The 19,471-nt window shown below is 40.7% G+C and overlaps 1 protein-coding gene across 3 annotated transcripts in view; it reads right to left on the reverse strand.

The window, feature by feature from the left end:
- Positions 1-19,471, reverse strand: part of IQGAP2 (IQ motif containing GTPase activating protein 2) — a 293,312-nt gene that overhangs the window by 44,199 nt on the left and 229,642 nt on the right. For all 3 annotated transcript variants that reach the window (XM_019462972.2, XM_019462973.2, XM_019462975.2), the window contains 4 exons: positions 8,152-8,235; positions 6,501-6,572; positions 5,373-5,442; positions 2,970-3,178 (listed from right to left, as the gene is read on the reverse strand). In XM_019462972.2, coding sequence (XP_019318517.2) covers positions 2,970-3,178; positions 5,373-5,442; positions 6,501-6,572; positions 8,152-8,235 — 435 coding nt within the window. The remainder of the gene's footprint in view (positions 1-2,969; positions 3,179-5,372; positions 5,443-6,500; positions 6,573-8,151; positions 8,236-19,471) is intronic.

The raw sequence follows: 19,471 nt of genomic DNA on the forward strand, positions 1-19,471 counted from the left end.
TTTAGAAGAATTTTAAGACACATGGTTACTTTGGAGAGCTGGAATTATTCTTTACAAACTAAGCTACTTCCTTTCAAAATATTTTTCCCTGGGGCATCTGAGTGGCTCAGTCGGTTAAGCATCTGACTTCGGCTCAGGTCATGATCTCACAGTTCGTGTGTTTGAGCCCCATGTCGGGCTTTGTGCTGACAGCTCACAGCCTGGGGCCTGCTTCAGATTCTATGTCTCCCTCTCTCTTGAAAATAAACATCACAGGAGTACTGATGCATAAGGGCACTTGTACCCCAATGTTTATAGCAGCACTCTCAACAATAGCCAAATTATGGAAAGAGGCTAAATGTCCATCAACTGATGAATGGATAAAGAAATTGTGGTTTATATACACAATGGAGTACTACGTGGCAATGAGAAAGAATGAAATATGGCCCTTTGTAGCAACGTGGATGGAACTGGAGAGTGTGATGCTAAGTGAAATAAGCCATACAGAGAAAGACAGATACCATATGTGTTCACTCTTATGTGGATCCTGAGAAACTTAACAGAAACCCATGGGGGAGGGGAAGGAAAAAAAAAAAAAGAGGTTACAGTGGGAGAGAGCCAAAGCATAGGAGACTCTTAAAAACTGAGAACAAACTGAGGGTTGATGGGGGGTGGGAGGGAGGGGAGGGTGGGTGATGGGTATTGAGGAGGGCACCTTTTGGGATGAGCACTGGGTGTTGTATGGAAACCAATTTGACAATAAATTTCATACATTGAAAAAAAATTAAAAAAAAAATGTAAAAAATATTAAGAAAAATAGAATTGTGTTTATCATTAAAAAAAAAGAAAATAAACATCACAAAAAAGTATTTTTTCCTCACTAAAAATATGCTTACTGTTTAAAAATAAAAAAGGATCAAGAAGTTAAATTTTACCACCCACCCAAAGAAAAATCATTTTTTCCCTAGCTTTAAGTATATATATATTTTCCACAACAAATGAAATTGTACTGCTTTAAGTACTACGGTCTTCTCTATCACACTGCACACTCTTCCCCCTGCCCTTGAATTAGGCCCCTGCCTTGGAAAAATTATTTTTCGTGGCTATATAACCTACTGCTGTTCTCTATTGTTTTTGTGTTTGGGTTATTTCCCACTTTTTCACTATTATAAACAAAGCTTCAACAGTACTATTCTTAGCATCAAACTAAAAATGCTACTGTCAGTGACTAAAGACCATATATTTAATAATCCTTAGTTTTAATTTCCAGTAATTGATCAATATTTGGCATTTGAAAAGGTAAAATGAAAAAATAGCTGTTTCACAAAGCTATCAATTAGGATTACCTAAAAGAACAATCTTAAACATTTAAAAAACCTGAAAATTTGCCATGGTTTCATTATCCACATGAATAACAAGCTACACGTTATTTCTACCATTTACTATTTTGCAACTAGCCTTTACTTTAAAAGGCAAGGCATTTCCTGTTTACAACTTTATGGGAATTGGGTAAAACAGTAGTTTAAGGCTATAAAAGGCGTTTTCTGAAGGACCTTCTGGAATATATTACACTTGAAAAATTCTCATGTGTGTCACACACAAACACATTATTTTTAAAAACGAGAGGACTACGGTTCTTCTGGATAAAATAATGAAAACAGACTTAATACAGAACATTTACACTATACTTTAATATTTAGAAAAGAGTATCATTTCCTGTTTTGTAAATTGCTCTATTGTCCTTATTTTTTGCGCACTATTTCACTATTTCTCTGTGAGGGCTGGAGACAAGAGTGGGGTGTTCATGTCCTTTTATCTGCTGGCCTTCTGAGCTGCTCATCTCCCAGTTTTCCAGAACCAAAGATTCAAGTCAGTGGCAGTGAGCACGCCATGTTTGACGCATGGTAGCTTTCTCAGTGTTTCCAGAAGGTCAGCTCCCTATGCCCCTCTTGACCTATACATTTTCTGAAAACTGATGTGGCACTGGGACAGTGACATGGTAAGAGATCTTACCCTACAAATTTCCACTTCTTGGGTAAAAATGAAACTTTTAACATAGTTTGAGGGAGCTCTGACATTAACAAGTTTCATAAAGATCCAAAACTGTAGCATTCCTTACTTAGAGGCTATTTTGGGGGCCACCCCACTCTGTAGGGACCATTTTGGAAATGTGCAAAGGTTTTTTTTTTTTTTTTTTTTTTTTTTTTTTAACACCCTAACAACTCTAAGGGACTGCTGGCTTCTACTGGGTGGGGGCAGGGAGCACTACTGTCCTGCGATGTGTACGACAGTCCTGTGTCAGTAACTGTCCCTATTTCGCATGGCTGGATTTTTCAGTGTCCTGCTGGTCATTCGTGTAGGTCCAAATTCTGTAATTATTTGAGTCTCAAATCTAATTGCTTTAGGTGAAAGCAAAATCCCTCCCCCCAGGTTTAATATATATTGGATTTTCTAGGACTGCAATTCTGTGGGGGAGAACTCCTTGCTTCTTGTGAACTTTGCAAAGAGACGTTTTCCATTTTGGGAGATGAAATCGCTGCAGTTCCACCTCTCGCTGGTATCCAGAGTCTCATCTGCAGCTATTGGTAGACTGTTCAATCTGTGGTTATTCTGGGAAGAGATCCAAGCCTCGGGCAACTTGAGCACATCTTCTAATTGCATTTGGCCCATGTTTTTTCAGGCCGAAATCCATGTTTTTATCATACATTACTTTTCTATACTCATGCAAAGTCTTATTGTGGAGGGACATATGTAACCAGGCTTCATTTCACGTCATTTCATTTCAGAATGATAGAGAAGCCTTACAAAAGAGCTTATCTAGGGGTGGGGCATAAAATGTTGCAGGTCTGAGAACCATGAGAAAAATGGTCCAGGAAGCTGGACCACACATCCTGGATTCCGAATGAGTTTAGCTGGACAAAGGCATTGTGGGCCAACGTACGTGCCCCTTCTCTCTTCTGAGAGCCAGCAGCCCCACAGATCGCACTGACCTCCAGCGTGATCCTGTTCTTCACCAAGAGCCCAATCTTGAGGTCCATCAGGTTTAGGTCTTTCTCCAGCTGTTGATTGCCCCTGATCTTGGTCACGACTTCTTCCCTTAATCGTGCTACCTCCAGCTCCTCCTGGAAATCTAAGTTACTTTGGTCCAACAGGTGTACAAATTTTCGGATCACTGTTAGTGGTGGGTTTTCGGAGCCAACTGCGGGGAAAGGAACAAGCATTCTTTAATTAGGCATGTTTGGAATTATCATCAGTCGTAGAGAAATCAGGTATCTCAATACAGCAGTAGTAGAAAAACACAGCAGCGGAAGCACTTGGGTCTCTGGAAGGACTTATTCTTCCCAGGTTAAATCTGGACAAGGAAACTGATCATACAAATGAGTGCACACCACCACTGATGTCATCTGGCCTCACTATTTTCTAGTTATCTAATTCTCATTTATCGGCCTTCTTGCATCCTGCTTCCAGGATTCTCCACCGAGAAGAAAGTTCTATCTATTTGTGCCTTATTGATGAGAAACGTGAGAAAGAATGTTAACTAAGTTATCTCTGAGAGCTGGTGGCTGAGCCAGATAAGGGATTTGTGTTTTTGCAACAGGAAACGGAAAGTTTCCTCTCAGCCCAGAAGACCATGGGGGAAGAAGCAGGAACTAGGTGAAAGGTGAATTAGAAACAGTCAATGAGGGGAGACCTGTAAGGCCACTCAGGAGCCTATGGAGTGACAAGCGGAACACATGTTCTATGTTAGAAATTGAAATGTGGTCCTTGTCCTTTGAGCATGGACCAAGAGTGGGCACCCAGAACCTGGGAGACCAGCCTCAACTGTTCAGAGGGGTGTCTGAAGTTTAAAAGTGTTTTTTGTCAGTGCTTTGAACATGAATTATAATTAAATCCCTAGCACTCTAACTTTACAAAAAATGTATTTGTTAAGGTATTTAGTGAAATCTACTTGGGCAAACTGTATGAATAAACTATCTGGACTTTTTTTTTTTTAAACGTTTATTTACTTATTTTTGAGACAGAGAGAGACAGAGCATGAACGGGGGAGGGGCAGAGAGAGAGGGAGACACAGAATCGGAAGCAGGCTCCAGGCTCTGAGCCGTCAGCCCAGAGCCTGACGCGGGGCTGGAACTCAAGAACCATGAGATCATGACCTGAGCCGAAGCCGGACGCTCAACCAACTGAGCCACCCAGGCACCCCCTGGACTTTTAATGATAAGCGAGTACAAGCAGCAACACGAAGATGACTTCAAATCAGCCCAGGTGTGGCCACTCTGTCACCACCCTCTCCTTTACACTGAGGCCCTAATCAATTTTCCTTTAACTGCCACCTTGGTTCTGGGGTGTTTTCACATTCAAGGGAAGGGGAAAAAAAAAAAGAGGTAAACCAGCAACACAAATAACTAAGAGCATGAACCTCACATGAACTAAATCTAGACACCATCACTATCAGCATTTTGACGCTTCTGATGGGCTTTACTGGAGAAATTACCTTGGATCCTGGGACCCCCTTCCCTTCCTGATGCCCAAGGGAATTTATGTTCTACTATTTCTAACAAAGGTGTTGCTAGTGACATAGCTGTATCAGAAAAAGCCTGAGAGATGCTCCAGAGCTCATGTATGTAGCTAAGTTGGGAGAACGTGAGCCATCTCATTTGGTCTCAAGTTCTCTCTTCTTGCTCCTAATGACCTTCTATCTCTGTGTGTGCTAATAAACTTGTTAGAAATGAATATTACAGCTTTACTAATTATTATGGCTCAAATTTAAGATTTCGTCGGTCAATAGTAGGCTTGTGACATCTTCATGCTGGCTATCACTTTGGGGTATTTTAATTGCAGGTAATCACCTACCTTCTTAGTCAGCACTTACAGGCCATATGACAGCTGCAGCAACCTCTAAGCCTGAGTGTATTCAATGCCTCTCCGGGGGGAATGGGTGAAAATGGATAATGAGAGACTAATAAAAATGACTTTTTTTTTTCCAGATTAAAAATGCCTTAGTCTTATAAAGATGCTGAATTGAGAAAGAAATGAAAATTTGCATTTCAGTTACCACAAAACCACTCTATTTGCAAGCGGGGCGGGGCGGGGAGAGAGAGACACACAGAATCTGAAGCAGGCTCCAGGTTTTGAGCTGTTAGCACAGAGGCTGACCCCGGGCTTGAACTCACAAACCGTGAGATCATGACCCGAGCCTAAGTTGGATGTGCTTAACCAACTGAGCCACTGAGACGCCCCTAAGAGCAAGTTTAAGGCAGGCCAGGCTAAGCTGTGATGTTCTGTAGGGTAGGTGTGTTCAATGTCCTTTTGGCTTAGGATATTGTCAACTCATGATGAGTTTATCCAGACGTAACTCTATCCTTAGTGGAGGAAGATTTATGCTCCCAACTTACCCAGTGTTTTGTAATCATCTCTGGCCTTGTTCGCTCTCACTAGTGACTGTATTTTCACAATTTCATTTTTCTGCAAAAGAATGAGATCAGTCATGATCTTCTGGAGGCCCATCTACTCCACGATTGTCGAATTCAGAACTAGTTAAGAAGTGACAGTGTTAAACAAACCAACCAACCAACCAACCAACCAACCAACCAACCCAGAAGTGACAGTATTTAACAAGAGACACTATTTAGAACAGACAGCATTTAGATGTGGTGTATTCACTATTTATTTTTTGCATTTTCTTTGAAGAAAGGGTCAGATATGTTAGCTAAAAGTATCAACAAGGTTGTATAGGACTATTTATAAAGAGATCTAAAAGGGAAAACAATTTTAGCCCAAACTTTAGATGATCTAATCTATGTTCACATATCCATTCTTTCAAGATCCTGAAAAAATTCCTCCTGTGGGCTTCTTCACTGGTTACCAGTTATAAAAACTTTATAAGCAGTGTTCGAAAATACTTGTGTGGAATCTTTTCTCTTTAGCATTACTAGCCCACAGCCGTTTCTTCTCACACATTTCCTATTCAGTCTTCACTAGTGAAGTTTCACTCTGAACATGAATTCTTAATTCAAAGAAGAAAAAAAAGCTTCCAAATATTACCATATTGAGTTCTAAGACCTATTGTTTTCTCCTACTGCTCATTTCCACCCTTTAGCTCTGGACTTGCTGTTAAAAAGTATGTTAGGTTACTGATGTATGGCTTGCAACTATCCATCCAGCTAAGTCACAATTGAGGTTTTAAAACTTGAGCCACAGGCAGCTGGGGAGACATGAAAATATCACTTAACCAAATTAAAAGGTTTGGTGTGTGTGTTAAGACAAAAGGGAGCAAGTGGATGGAAAAATATTTAAGAAAACATTTCATTTTCTCTTTCTGGACAAAATATTCTATTTAATACAAAGACTAGACAGGAACACTGTCTGTGCAAACAGCATATACAATATACCAACAGCCTTCCACTTGGCTTCTCTTCTAAAAAACATTTCCACCATTTAATAAAACTCATTCAATGCTAACATTCAACCAAGCATTCATTTAACTCATTCTAAGGATGAAAATCCACTCTTGTGTGTCTTACATGATCTCTGAAATACTGTAGTCGTGAAAGGTAATTCCTTCGTGCTGTCACCATCCGGAACCAGGACTGGATCTAAAAATGAGTTAGAGAAATTGAGGCAATCATTAAAAACACCTTTAATGTCTTTTCATGCAGCCTAAGGATAATACTGATATTCTGGTAAATTTAGAAGCCCACCAAATAATACTCAAAGCCTAATCTTTTTTTTTTAATGTTTATTTATTTTTGAAAGAGACAGAGAGACAGAGAGAGAGAAAGTGTGAGCAGGGGAGAGGCAGAGAGAGATGGAGACACAGAATATGAATCAGGCTCCAGGCTCTGAGATGTCAGCACAGAGCCTGATGCAGAGCTTGAACTCATGAACAGCAAGATTATGACCCCGAGCTAAAGTCGGATGCTTAAGGCTGAGCAAAGCCTGATCTTTTTTTTTTTTTTTTTAATGTTTATTTATTTTTGAGACAGAGACAGAGCATGACCACGGGAGGGGCAGAGAGAGAGGGAGACAAAGAATCCGAAACAGGTTCCAGCCTCTGAGTTGTCAGCAGAGAGCCCGACCCAGGGCAAGAACCCACAAACTGTGAGATCATGACCTGAACTGAAGTTGGAGGCTTAACCAACTGAGCCACCTAGGTGCCCCAGCAAAGCCTAATCTTAACCTCCTACTTCTTTCATTGCTTTTTCTCCCAGGGGTTCAAAGTATTTTATACCTTATGATGAGGAAGATAATGTAGCTTTGTATCACTGTGCTTTAATCTCAGTAAATAAAAACCAAGAGCTCAAGGCATTTTGCTGAGAGTTGCAATGGGACAGGGAACCAAAAACAAAGTCCAGGGTTTCATTCCCTTAAATGCATCCAGTATCCTTTAGCTGTTTATGGGTAACAGGTCTAGAGTTCTCATGAGGGACCGATTGGGACTTATAGCTCTCCCAGAGAACAGCCATGTATTCCATAGCAAGCACAGCACAGCACTGAGAAGCACAATGGATCTGGATGATGTCATTCTGTCTTCTCAGTTTAAAAGGTCTTTTAATTAACCTCATGTGACTCCTATCTCTCTCTAGCCTTGCTATTCCGAATCTCATCTGGATTTCCATGTTGTCTGCAAGTTCAGTTCTGCCAATCCTTTGGTTTTCAGCACTGGGGAGTGGGCACCCCAGTGCCTTTTCTTTCTTGAAACTGAGAGTCATCACCTTGGGTAGAAAGCTGGGTTAGATTCACTCACCCCGCATATCCAGGTCGTAATTAGTTCTATTTCTTCTTTTCACTGGTTTTGCATTTGCCTAATAACTAAGGTTTCCAGTGTTAAGTTTGAGCCTTGTTAATATTATTAGTGCATATGATAAGAGGGATGCAAAATATAGCTGGTTTCCCCCAGAGCTTAAATAATCAATTTGGACTTCTCAGAGAAAGAGCATTTACTGGTTATTCTTCTCATAACCACATAAAGAACCTGAGTCAGTTACAGTGTTTTAACAGAGTTGTTTGAAGATGATCAGCTAAGTGAGTAATGGATGTGGGACTCAAACCCAGGACTCAATTTGGACTTTAAGCCTCCCATGTACTCTTTCCATAATCTGTCTTCCAGAAGCAGAACTGCAATGAAAAGCAAGGTTCAAGCCACGCACTTAATAAGGTAGGAAGGATGTTTACCTTCACAATATTTTTAGTATTATCAATGAATGTTTGCCGTCTGCGCATATATGCTTCCCGTTGTTTATGTCCCTTCCAAAAAGCCTGTGGAAAACAGCAAGTTAGAGAATTATTAGTGTGCAACAGTTTCTCACAGTTGATTCTAGAAAGTGCAAGAAGAGAGTACATCTCAGTAGACAGTGAGTTGGAACACTGTCAGGGACCCTCCCTTCGAAATCTCTTGTGAACGCCATCACTAGGGGTGGACGTTACACTGAGCAGAATGCACCAGCTCACAGCAGAAGCTTGTCCCGAACTCCAGAAAGCACAGTTACCAGGTAGAACCCCATTTTCCCATGCGAAAGCTTAATTTTACCAAAGCTCTGGGTGGCAAGAAGTAATAAAATGCAATTGCCCTGAAACATACAAACAGGTTAACTGAGTACTGGTATCATTTGGTTATAACATAAGATGTTTCAAAATAATGACTTATGTAAGTACCTTTACTATAACAAATGACCTACCATGGCTCAGACCAAAAAGGAAGAAAAATACTTGACTCATTTGTAACTCTGGATCCCTAAAATAGAAGTGCTATGATTGATCATTTATTATCTTATCTATTTTTACATAAAGTTTAGTGATGCTTCATCATCAAAGCTTTACTAGCTTATCACCATCAAAGGGAACTTTTATAGGAAACATTTACAAAAACTGGAAACAAACTGTTATCTTTAGAATTATTAAATACCAAATTGTTGAAGTTTATCCCAATCAATTTTTTTTAGAAACAGACTTTAAAAAAATATTTTTATTTATTTTTGAGAAAAAGAGAGAGAGCACATGTATGCATGTACAAGTTAGGGAGGGGCAGAGAGAGGGGGACAGAGGATCTGAAGCAGGCTCCCTGTGGACAGCACAGAGCCCTATGAAGTGCTTGAACTTGTAAACCATGATGACCCAAGCGAAGTCAGATGCTTGACTGGCTGAGCCACCCAGACACCCCTATTCTAATTCAGTTTTGAGAATCTTTTTATTGAAACCTAACTATGTAACTCACTTTAATTCTCTGGTTTTGTTTTCAAATTAGAAATGAAATAAAGTTTCCTTATTAAAGGGGATAAACACAAAAAATCAAATTATTTTTATAAATTTCATGTCTATCTGTATCAATCTACCTCATTTTTTCTTTTAAAAAAAGGTACACGGAATTTTTATTTAAAAAAATTTAAACATTTAAAAACATTAAAAAAAATGTTCTGTGATGATTTAAAATAAACCAGTCAGTATGGGGGGTGGGGGAGATCAACTGAGCCCTTGCTCCAGATATCTGGTCTCAATTCAAATCTCTAGAAATGACAAATTGCTTTTAAAAAATACTTTCAATTTTGCAATAGAGACTCTCAGGTAATTCCAAAAATGATACATTGAGTTTCATGTATCCGTCACCCACTTTCCCCCAAATCTCACCAACAGGCTTTTATTTTTTTTTTTAATTTTTTTTTTAACGTTTATTTATTTTTGAGACAGAGAGAGACAGAGAATGAACAGGGGAGGGGCAGAGAGAGAGGGAGACACAGAATCTGAAACAGGCTCCAGGCTCTGAGCTGTCAGCACAGAGCCCGACGCGGTGCTCGAACTCACGGACCGTGAGATCATGACCTGAGCCGAAGTCGGACGCTTAACCGACTGAGCCACCCAGGCGCCCCTCCAACAGGCTTTTAAAGCAATTCACGATAGTACTAGAAACAAGAAAGCATATGGATCAACGACTCTGAGGGACCCTGTAAGAGAGCCGACAGCTGGAATTGGATTAAAGACAGAACCACAGAACAAACTTCTACAAAAATGTAAGAACATCTACAAAAAATGTGGGATGGCTCTAAGCTTGAGGGAGCCCGGGGCAGCAGCCAGAATAATTTTGGGAAAGTTGCTACCTTATCCACCTGTCAAGCAGTGAATGAAAAAGCAAAGACAGGGGACTAAGGTTCAGGAAAAGAAAAAATGGGTATAGTCTTTTTGAGGGAATTTAGCAGTATCAAATTACAGAAAGCACCTGTGTGGAAGAAGGATTTTTACGGCAGCATTGTTTATAATACCAAACATGTATAGAGCAGAATGTTTACACATGGGGATACAGATCAACTGCAACTGCAGTCATAGTGAGGGATGTTACATGGCAGTTAAGAAGAATGAGTCCCATACATTGACTACAGGGATGTGCTGTATCTTGAGGAGTAGGAAGATCTCCAAGATACAATGCGAAGAAAAAAAGGAATCTGTAGTTTGCTGCCTATACTATGATGCGACCTGTTAACAAAAAAAAGGAAAACATAAAATAATGATATAAATTTTTATGCCAAGCATCTGTTCTCAATGCCTAGAAGTTGATGTATTAGGATATACAGTAGGGGCTCCTGGGTGGCTCAGTCGGTCAAATGTCTGACTCTTGATCTCGGCTCATACAAGATCTCGTAGTTTGTGGGAATGAGCCCTGTTTTGGGCTCTGTGCTGACGGCATGGAGCCTGCTTGGGACTCTCTCCCTCCTTTTCTCTCTGCCCCTTCCCTGCTTGTGAGTACATTTTCTGTCTCTCAAAATAAATAAACTTAAAGAAAAATAAAAGGATATACAGCAAAAACAGAGAAAAGCTGTAAAGTAAAATGTGCCTATGTGCCTACCCCTACTTTGACCTAGCTACTCTCCAAAAGATTCATTAACTTTTTGTTACGTATTTTCTGAAAAAAGGCAAAACGTCGTGGTGTCTATATACTATACCGTTGTAAACAACCCTCTACACACATTATTATGTATTTTGTATGGATGCTTCCATCAAGGTAGGGTATTGTTGGCTCAAAAGTTGGTATTTAAAATTGATAGGTTCTGTCGAGTGCCCCTCCCAAGAATGTCTGATAGACAAAACTGGGTCTCCATGAACTGACAAAAATTTAAAAGATGGATAATGTCCAAACTGATAAGAACTGCTGCTTCATTTTTACAGATAATCTGATCTCCAGCAAAGTGCAGAAACCATAACTTCCTACATATACCTTTACTGCCAACCCCCTTTTATAATACAATTGTATTTTGTCCACACACATATTTGGAACCACATCAGTGTTTTAACTTTTACTTCAACTGTGAACCTAATTACGGAAATTCAAGAGCAAAAAGAAAATGTATTGAACCTGCATTTGTACTCATTCAGTTGTTCTCCCTTCCTTCCTGGTTTCCCCACAGTTCTTCAATCATTTCCTTTTTTGTTTAGAGAACTTTCTAGGCTATTCTTTTAGGGCAGGTATGCTCGTGACAAGTTCTCTTAACTTTCTTTCATCTAAGAATGCCTCGATTGCCCCTTCATTCCTAAAGAATATCTTGGGGGGGGATCATGAATTCTGCGCTGGGCATTTCCTCGAGTCTATCCTCTTTGGGGTTGACTCAGCTTCATGCCTCTGTGGTTCTGCATCTCTGACCACAGACAGCAACTTCTCAGACATTATTTCTACCAGGGCCTTTTCACTACTTCCCCTTTCTTTTCTCTGAAACTCTGATGGCACAAACGTGAACTCTTTTTGTTATGGGCCTACAGATGCCTTCAGGCTCTGTTCACTGTTTTTTTAATCTTTTCTCTCTGTTGTTTAGATCTGGTAATTTCTATGATTCTATTCTCTAGTTCACTGATTCACTCCAGTGTTCCCTCCATTTTGCTGCCGAGTCTATCCATTGAGTTTTTTTTAAATTTGTTCTAGTTTTTAGTTTTAAAATTTGTTTGGCTTTTAAAATCTTTGTCAGATAATTATACATCTTTGTCATCTGTATTGGCATCTATTGATTATCTTTTAAAATTTATAGCTTGCTTGTTTCTTAAAATGTTGACCAAAATTTGGAAAATCTGGATATTACATGAAGAGATTCTGGACTCATTTAATCTGTTTCCCTGACATTGCTTTGGCAAGGGAAGGGTCATGGTGCTGCCTCATTACTGGCAAGTTCAAGTTCTCCACCTGGCCTCTACTGACACCTGAGGTGGGGGCTGCTTATTATGTCGAATGGGAGGTGGGAGCTCTAACTACCCACCTACGGTGGTGCTGGTACCTCTCTGCCTGGGAGAGTAGTGGTGCCTGGTACTATTTCCCATGTGCTGCCCACTGATGGCAGAAGGCTTTGGGGCAGGTGGCCTCATTACCACCACGTTGTGATCCAAGTCCTGACTCTACCATGCCTCCTTTGACACCTCCCAGCAAGGAAAGGGAGGGTGGCCACATTATTGCTTCTGGCCACGGAAGTGGCCTCTGCAGTAATCTGGATACCTGGTTAGATTCTACCCAGGGTGGAGGGCCAGGCTCTCCACCTTGGGGCATGAGTGGTGTGGGGGTCAAGATCTTTTTCCGTGGTGTGTGGCCGGAGGAGAGTGGTTACTGTCTCAAAGTTTTGTCTTTGTGGGCTGCACCTTTTCTGATCCTTTGGCCACAGACAGCAGGTTTTTGCTGGAGCTTTTTTTTTTTTTTAATTTTTTATTTTGGCCTGCACCCATAGCATTTCCATGTTGCCAGACTCTGCTGCAGCAAGACTGAGATATTTAAGCTCAAAGAAAACCATGAAACTCACCTCCGTGTCCTTCTTTGGATCTCAAGGTTCCCTAGCCAGTCTGGCTTTTCTCTCTCCATCTTCCACAGTGTTGTGTCTGTTTACATATAATGTCTGGGGCTTTTACTTGCACTCAGAGGAAGGAATAGGGAAAAGTAGCTGTGTTCCATATTCCCAGAGGTGGGATTTAAAGCCCACATAGTTTTTAAGTCCTGAGTGTTTTCGAGTTTCCTATGCTATTAGGGTCATATGAATTTATTCCTTGACGGATTACAAGATTTAAAAAATGAGAAATTGGGGCGCCTGGGTGGCTCGTTGGTTAAGCGTCCGACTTCGGCTCAGGTCATGATCTCACAGTCTGTGGGTTCGAGCCCCGCATCGGGCTCTGTGCGGACAGCTCAGAGCCTGGAGCCTGCTTTGGATTCTGTGTCTCCCTCTCTCTCTGGCCCTCCCCTGCTCATGTTCTGTCTCTCTCTGTCGCAAAAATAAATAAAAACATTAAAAAAAAAATAAAAAAAAATGAGAAATGTAAAAAGTAGTTATTAGTCAAGAGGGTCACCTGAACAACTATTAAAACTGAGTTCTGGGATTCCTGGGTGGCTCAGTCGGTAAGAGTCTGACTTCAGCTCAGGTCATGATCCCACAGTTCGGGAGTTCAAGCCCTGCATCAGGCTCTGTGCTGACAGCGCGGAGCTGGAGTCTGCTTTGAGCTCTGTGTCTCCCTCTCTCTCTGTCCCTCCCCCGCCCTTGCTCATACTGTCTTTCTCTCTCTCTCTCAAAAATAAACAAACATTAAATAAATAAAACTGAGTTCTTCCAAGTAATTAGCTATAAAATGTATATCTAAACTTGATACATTTTCCATATGTCAAAAATAACGATAGATAAAAAGATGACATTCATAATAGCCAAAACTAACCAATGGAATAAACTAAAGAGGAAGGAGTAAATTTTGTGCTATATGGTGGGAAAAATTAATAAATGGGGAGATATACTGATAAGTGAACTGGAAAAGTCATCATTGCAAAGATGCCAATCTCCTTAAATAAGCTAAAACTTCAACGCAATTATTATAGCAATGTTAGGAATGGGTTTGGAACTTTATCAGCTGCCTTTGCACTAGCTACTGAAATGAGCACACGTTTTTCTCCTTTAAGCTATGAGATGATTAAGAATTACACAGGAAGATGCATTATTGAGGGTTTAAAAGTGGAGTGAGTTTCACAGTGTTTCTCATTTTTAATTTAAAAATATATTTTTTTAACATTTATTTATTTTTGAGAGAGACAGAATGTGAGTGAGGGAGGGGCAGAGAGAGAGGGAGACACAGAATCTGAAACAGGCTCCAGGCTCTAAGCTGTCAGCACAGAGCCCCATGCTGGGCTCAAGCTCACCAACAGTGAGATCATGACCTGAGTCGAAGTCAGAGGCTCAACTGACTGAGCCACCCAGGCGTCCCTCATTTTTTAAAGTTTATCTATTTTGAGAGACAGAGAGCACACGAGTGGGGGGAGGGGCAGAGAGAGAAGCTCAAGCTGACAGCACGGAGCTCGAATTCATGAAATGTGACGTCATGACCTGAGCCAAAATCAAGAGTTGGGCACTTTACTGACTGAGCCACCCAGGCACCCTCACAGAGCTTCTCAAACTTTAATATGTATACAAAATCATCAGAGATCATTTCAAAATGGAGATTTGAATTTAGTGGGTCTGGGTGGGACTTCCAGGCAATGACAATGCTGGTATACGCTCTACACTTTAAGTAACAAAGATCTAAACAAAGATAAACGATTAAAAAAAAATTTTTTTTTGAGATAGAGCATAAGCAGGGAAAAGGAGCAGAGGGAGGGAAGGGGGAGGGAGGGAGGGGAGAGAGGGGGAGGGAGGGGAGAGAGGGAGACGGAGAGGGAGAGGGAGAGGGAGAGGGAGAGAGAGAGAGAATATCTTAAGCAGGCTCCATGCTCAGTGTGGAGCCCAACAAGGGGCTGGATCCCAAGATCCTGGGATCATGACTTGAGCCAAAATCAAGAGTTCGATGCTCAACCAACTGAGCCACCCAGGTGTCTCAAAATAAAGGATTTCTAATTGAAGGTCCATTTAGAGAATGCCCATGGGATCTGTGAGTGTGGCATTTCTGAAATGATGAGAAAAACTGATTTTGATGTCATCAACACCTGCTTGCAAAAGTGGCCTGATTGTGCTATAGGGACTAGGAGAAGTGGACCCTAACCATGGGTTACTGGATTCCATGGCAAGTTAACTAGTAACACATTTGTTGTGATGAGTCTCGATGGTGGTTCCTATGTTTCTGTGCGTAACAGAAGTGTGAATCTACAAATATATGTTATAAATCCCATTCCTTGATCCAAACTGAAAAGCAAACAAAATACGGGATTAGCTCAAGTTCTTCCTTCTGCTTTTTTGGAATTATCTAAACTCCAGAAACAGTATTAATCTTATTAACTCAGATTCACAAACATTGTGGATAACCTATCACAGTCACAGATGATGTAATATTGAAGAATTCTCGCATCTGTAAAATGAACCCACTTGTCTGTTCTGTACTATTTAAAAAATTTTTTTGAATGTTTATTTATTTTTGAGAGAGACAGAGAGAGAGACTGAGTGTGAGCAGGGGAGGGTCAGAGAGAGAGGGAATCACAGAATCCAAAGCAGGCTCCAGGCTCTGAGCTGTCAGCACACAGCCCAACACGGGGCCTGAACCCCACGAACTGTGAGATCATGACCTGAGCTGAAAGTTGGGCGCTCAACTGACTGAGCCACCCAGGCGCCCCACATTCTGTACTATTGTTTAATGTACTAAGGATTCAATGCTCAACCACAGAATTTTCCTTGAGATTTCATTTTGTATTTTTAAAAAATGATTATTTACTTTGAGAGAAGAGAATGTGCCTGCATGTGTGAGCAGTGGGAGGGGTCAGAGAGAGAGGAAGAGAGAGAATTCCAAACAGGCTCCGCACTGTCAGTGCAGAGTCTGAGGCAGGGTTTGATCCCATGAACCTTGACATCACGACATGAGCTGAAATCAAGACTCAGAAGCTTAATGGACTAAGGCACCCAGGCATCCCTCGTTGTGTATTCCACCTCTCTATCGATTATGTAGATTTTTCTGGAATCCTTCTATACTTATGAATATTGTACTGTTACCTTCCCAAACCAAGGAAAACTTTGTTGGGTATAGAATTTTTTATCTATAGAAGCAGAATCCTATATGCCTCTTATTTGCCAAAATGACACATTCTTTTCCAGTTTGTAAGTTTTAGTTTCATCAGGACCGGCTTTTCCTATTCTGTGCTAATAAGAGAAATCCTATGCCAGGCTATGAGATTGCAGGCTCTTCTAATTAGAAGCTGTTTATTAAGAGCAATTATGGGTATGAGGTTGGGAGAAAGGAGTTATTGCTGCAAACGCAAAAGAAGACAAAATTCTAAACTATAAAGCCTTTCAGAAGCTGCTTTTTGCAGACAATTAGAGATAGAAGGTGTTTACTGCAGTGTCAATCTCCTTCTCTGACTGGCAGAAGAACTTGTGGGAAAATTTAAAAGAGCCATCTTTTTGTAAAATTTTGTTTTTTTGTTACCATAAATTTGTTTTCTATGTAATGCATCTATAACAAAGTAGTCTTCCAAAATATTTAGACCTCGGGGTTACTGCTCCATTTTACATTTTGTAACTGTCAATCTCTAGACAATCTGGCTTGCTAACCTGACTGCCTTCTTTGGTAACTGGGCACCCAGGGCTGTAATAGTCAAATTACCAACTCCAACTTCTGGAGCACAAATTCTTGTGTGATCTCTTGGATAGCCAAGAAGGCTCTAAATGTTTCTCTCTTTTCCTTCTCAGCTTAAAGGTAGAAAATCCACTGATCTACTAGAGTAGTCACTTACATGGAAATAACGTGATGAAGGACTGTCACAACAGGTCACCCCCTTCCTCTCCACCTACAGACTCCACTATTGCTCCTGGCAATCTGAAAGGTGCTTCAGAGCAGCTTGTTCCTTTTTCTCTGCCAGGATGCTTGAGGCACTCTCCGAAGTTCAAAAACTAATACCATAGTTCCCAGGGCTGTGTTTTGGTGTTTGTCACTACTATGCTTTTTCTTAAAAACTGGCATTCCAGCTTTCTTCAGTTCAAGGAAAAAAGAATACCATAGCTATCTACTCTTTTTCCTGTTCAGTTTTTCTCACCTCTTCCTGTGCCATGCCAACAGTCTCAATGTTGACTCCATCATCTGCCCTCAGACACATCATCTCCGTCGTCTCATCATTTCTAACACTATTGAGCACCTATGGCCACATTCTGTGCAAAGTCTGTTACGTGAATTATCCCATTTAACTCTCACAACCCAGCAACAAATTGAGTATTACCAGTTTTCAGATGAGAACATGCATTTTAAATTATTATTCTTTTCCTCAACTTTTTTGAGATTTTTTTCTGAAGTTGTCCATGTGGTGCAGTTATTTTCAGTGTTTCTTCTGCGTTCTGCAGTTTTAAGTTTATTTACATTTGACAATGTCATTATTTTTCTTCCTCTCTTTCAGTATCAGTTATCTTTTTCTTTTAATGTTTTGTCTTGTTTTACTAAGATCATGCCTTATTAAATTCCTTGAAAGCATACAACAGTTTCAGCACAAAAAAGTCTTTTGCCTCCTCGAGTAAGAGTATCCTTAAATGTTTATTTAATTTACATTTTGCAACTTACATTCATTTTCCTTTTTTTTTTTTCAATATTCGATATTTCTTTTTGTTTGAGATTGTTTTCTGGCTCACTCATTTGTAAAGGTAGGCAATGTTACCAGAGCCTTCTTACCGTTCAAAAATAACATGGCTATGTCTCCTTTGCTGCTCTCAAGAGATTCTCTCTCTCTCTCTGCAGAGAGAGAGAGAGGTGTTATCTTACTTACCTAGAGGGGAAAAATCTTACGAATGACATTGCATTTCTCAGGAGACACCTCGGGCACCTTCTGAATTGTTCTGTAAGTATTCAAGACAGAGGACTGGCTAACGAAACCATATTCTCTGTACCACTATCCAGTTCCTTGGGAAGAGACCGAGTGAGGGTGTTGGAGCTGGGGTTGGCTGGCCTCAGCCTGGAAACTTTCTCTCTGAATGTGTTAAGACTACTGTGGCTGGGGCTGATTCAGCCAGCTAGGAAGGTTGAGCCATTCTATGGAGGAGAAGTCCTCACTTTTCAGATCATTCCTCTAATTCAGGGTGAAGTGGCCACATTGCCAAAAAATGAGATTAGCATAACACCCTTTGGTTATGGTCTTTTGGTTTTGTGGGTCAGCAAGTTCCCACTGAATACATATTCATCTCCAGTCTACAGCTTGCCTCTAGACCTTCTGCTTTCCTTGTTAGAAAACTGTCAGAAGAGTGAGAAACAAAAACAAGGTGAGGTGACTTCATAGTTCTATGGCTTCTGCTTCAATCTCTCTGCTTCTGCTGAGGTGAAGCAAAAGGCCCCAGATGATTGTTTCTACCCTTCTTCTCCCAAGCCCTCTTGTGACTTCGGCCCTGGGTCCCAATATCAGATGGATTTTACACCCGTGCAATCCACAGAATGTCCTCCAAATACAATACTGATCCATTCCCTGAGGCTGGAGAGATTAAGGTTGGTCCAAATTGTTAGGTCAGCTGACACTGTTTAATTCTGTATAAAATTAGAGCCTCAGCATCAGTGTAGAGGATTTCATCTTTAGGCTTTTTTGTCACTTCCTGTGTGTTTTGCCTACCACTTACTTACAGAAGGAATAAAGTGGAAAACTTACTGGTTCAGCAAAGAAAAAAAATCTTTCACAGTCAGGTTTGTGGGAGACATTTCTTCTAAAAATTAATCATGTCTGCCTTCTAACATCTTAAGCTCCGAACAAATTTGACTATTTGAGCACCGATCGTACATAAGACACAAGAATACACAAATTTTGGAAACTTATTTTCTGACCTGGATGATGTTATAGTTAGGTGAAGGAAGCAGGTAAGTACACCAATGATCACAAAAGAGAAATCTTCAACCTAAAAACTTCCAATTTGGGAAATCTCACAGCTATGGGCCAAAGCAAAAGCCCATTGAATACTGTCTGTCAATAACAGTGTCATTCTGGATGCACACAAAAAAAGACATGCAGCCTTGTGGAAGGTAGCATGTTGGTTCTCAGAGGGTGCTAGGGGAATACAAATGAGAAACATCTACATTTGTGAAGCTCTCTGCCGACCAGAAAGTTCAGATAGTCACGCAAGCTGAAGAACAACTCAAAACCAAACAGTTGGAAAGGAGGATTTTTCCTACAGGACTCAATGAGGAGTCTGTGAGGGAGGAGACATGCCTGCAGATGCTAAAGGCATTTTGTCAGCTCTTGTGCTCTTTCTGTCTAGAAGTGTGTACAAACAAGGACCACTCAGCATCCACCAGCCACTGAAAAAGCAATTCAGAGAACACCTGGCTTAGAAAGTAGATGACACAAGGAGATCCAGCTTTTTAGAGAAAGAGGATTTCAATTCTGATTTGAGGGGTCCCTCTGGCTCCAACAAGGTTGGTGGCAGGTGGACCTTGGCAGGTCCGCAGCACCCCTTAATAGTCTCCATGGTTGAAAAATCATTCAACATCCTCCCCAGCTCCGGGCATAATAAAGCAGATTTGGGGGCATCGATTAAGCGGAAAATCTGCACGCTGATTTGTTTATTAGAATGCCAGTAGTTGACGGTCACACTATAAAATAAAGCATCTTCAGGAG

Source organism: Panthera pardus, unplaced genomic scaffold, assembly GCF_024362965.1.
Source record: "Panthera pardus isolate Hobbes unplaced genomic scaffold, ASM2436296v1 HiC_scaffold_2, whole genome shotgun sequence".
NCBI classification, from domain to species: domain Eukaryota; kingdom Metazoa; phylum Chordata; class Mammalia; order Carnivora; family Felidae; genus Panthera; species Panthera pardus.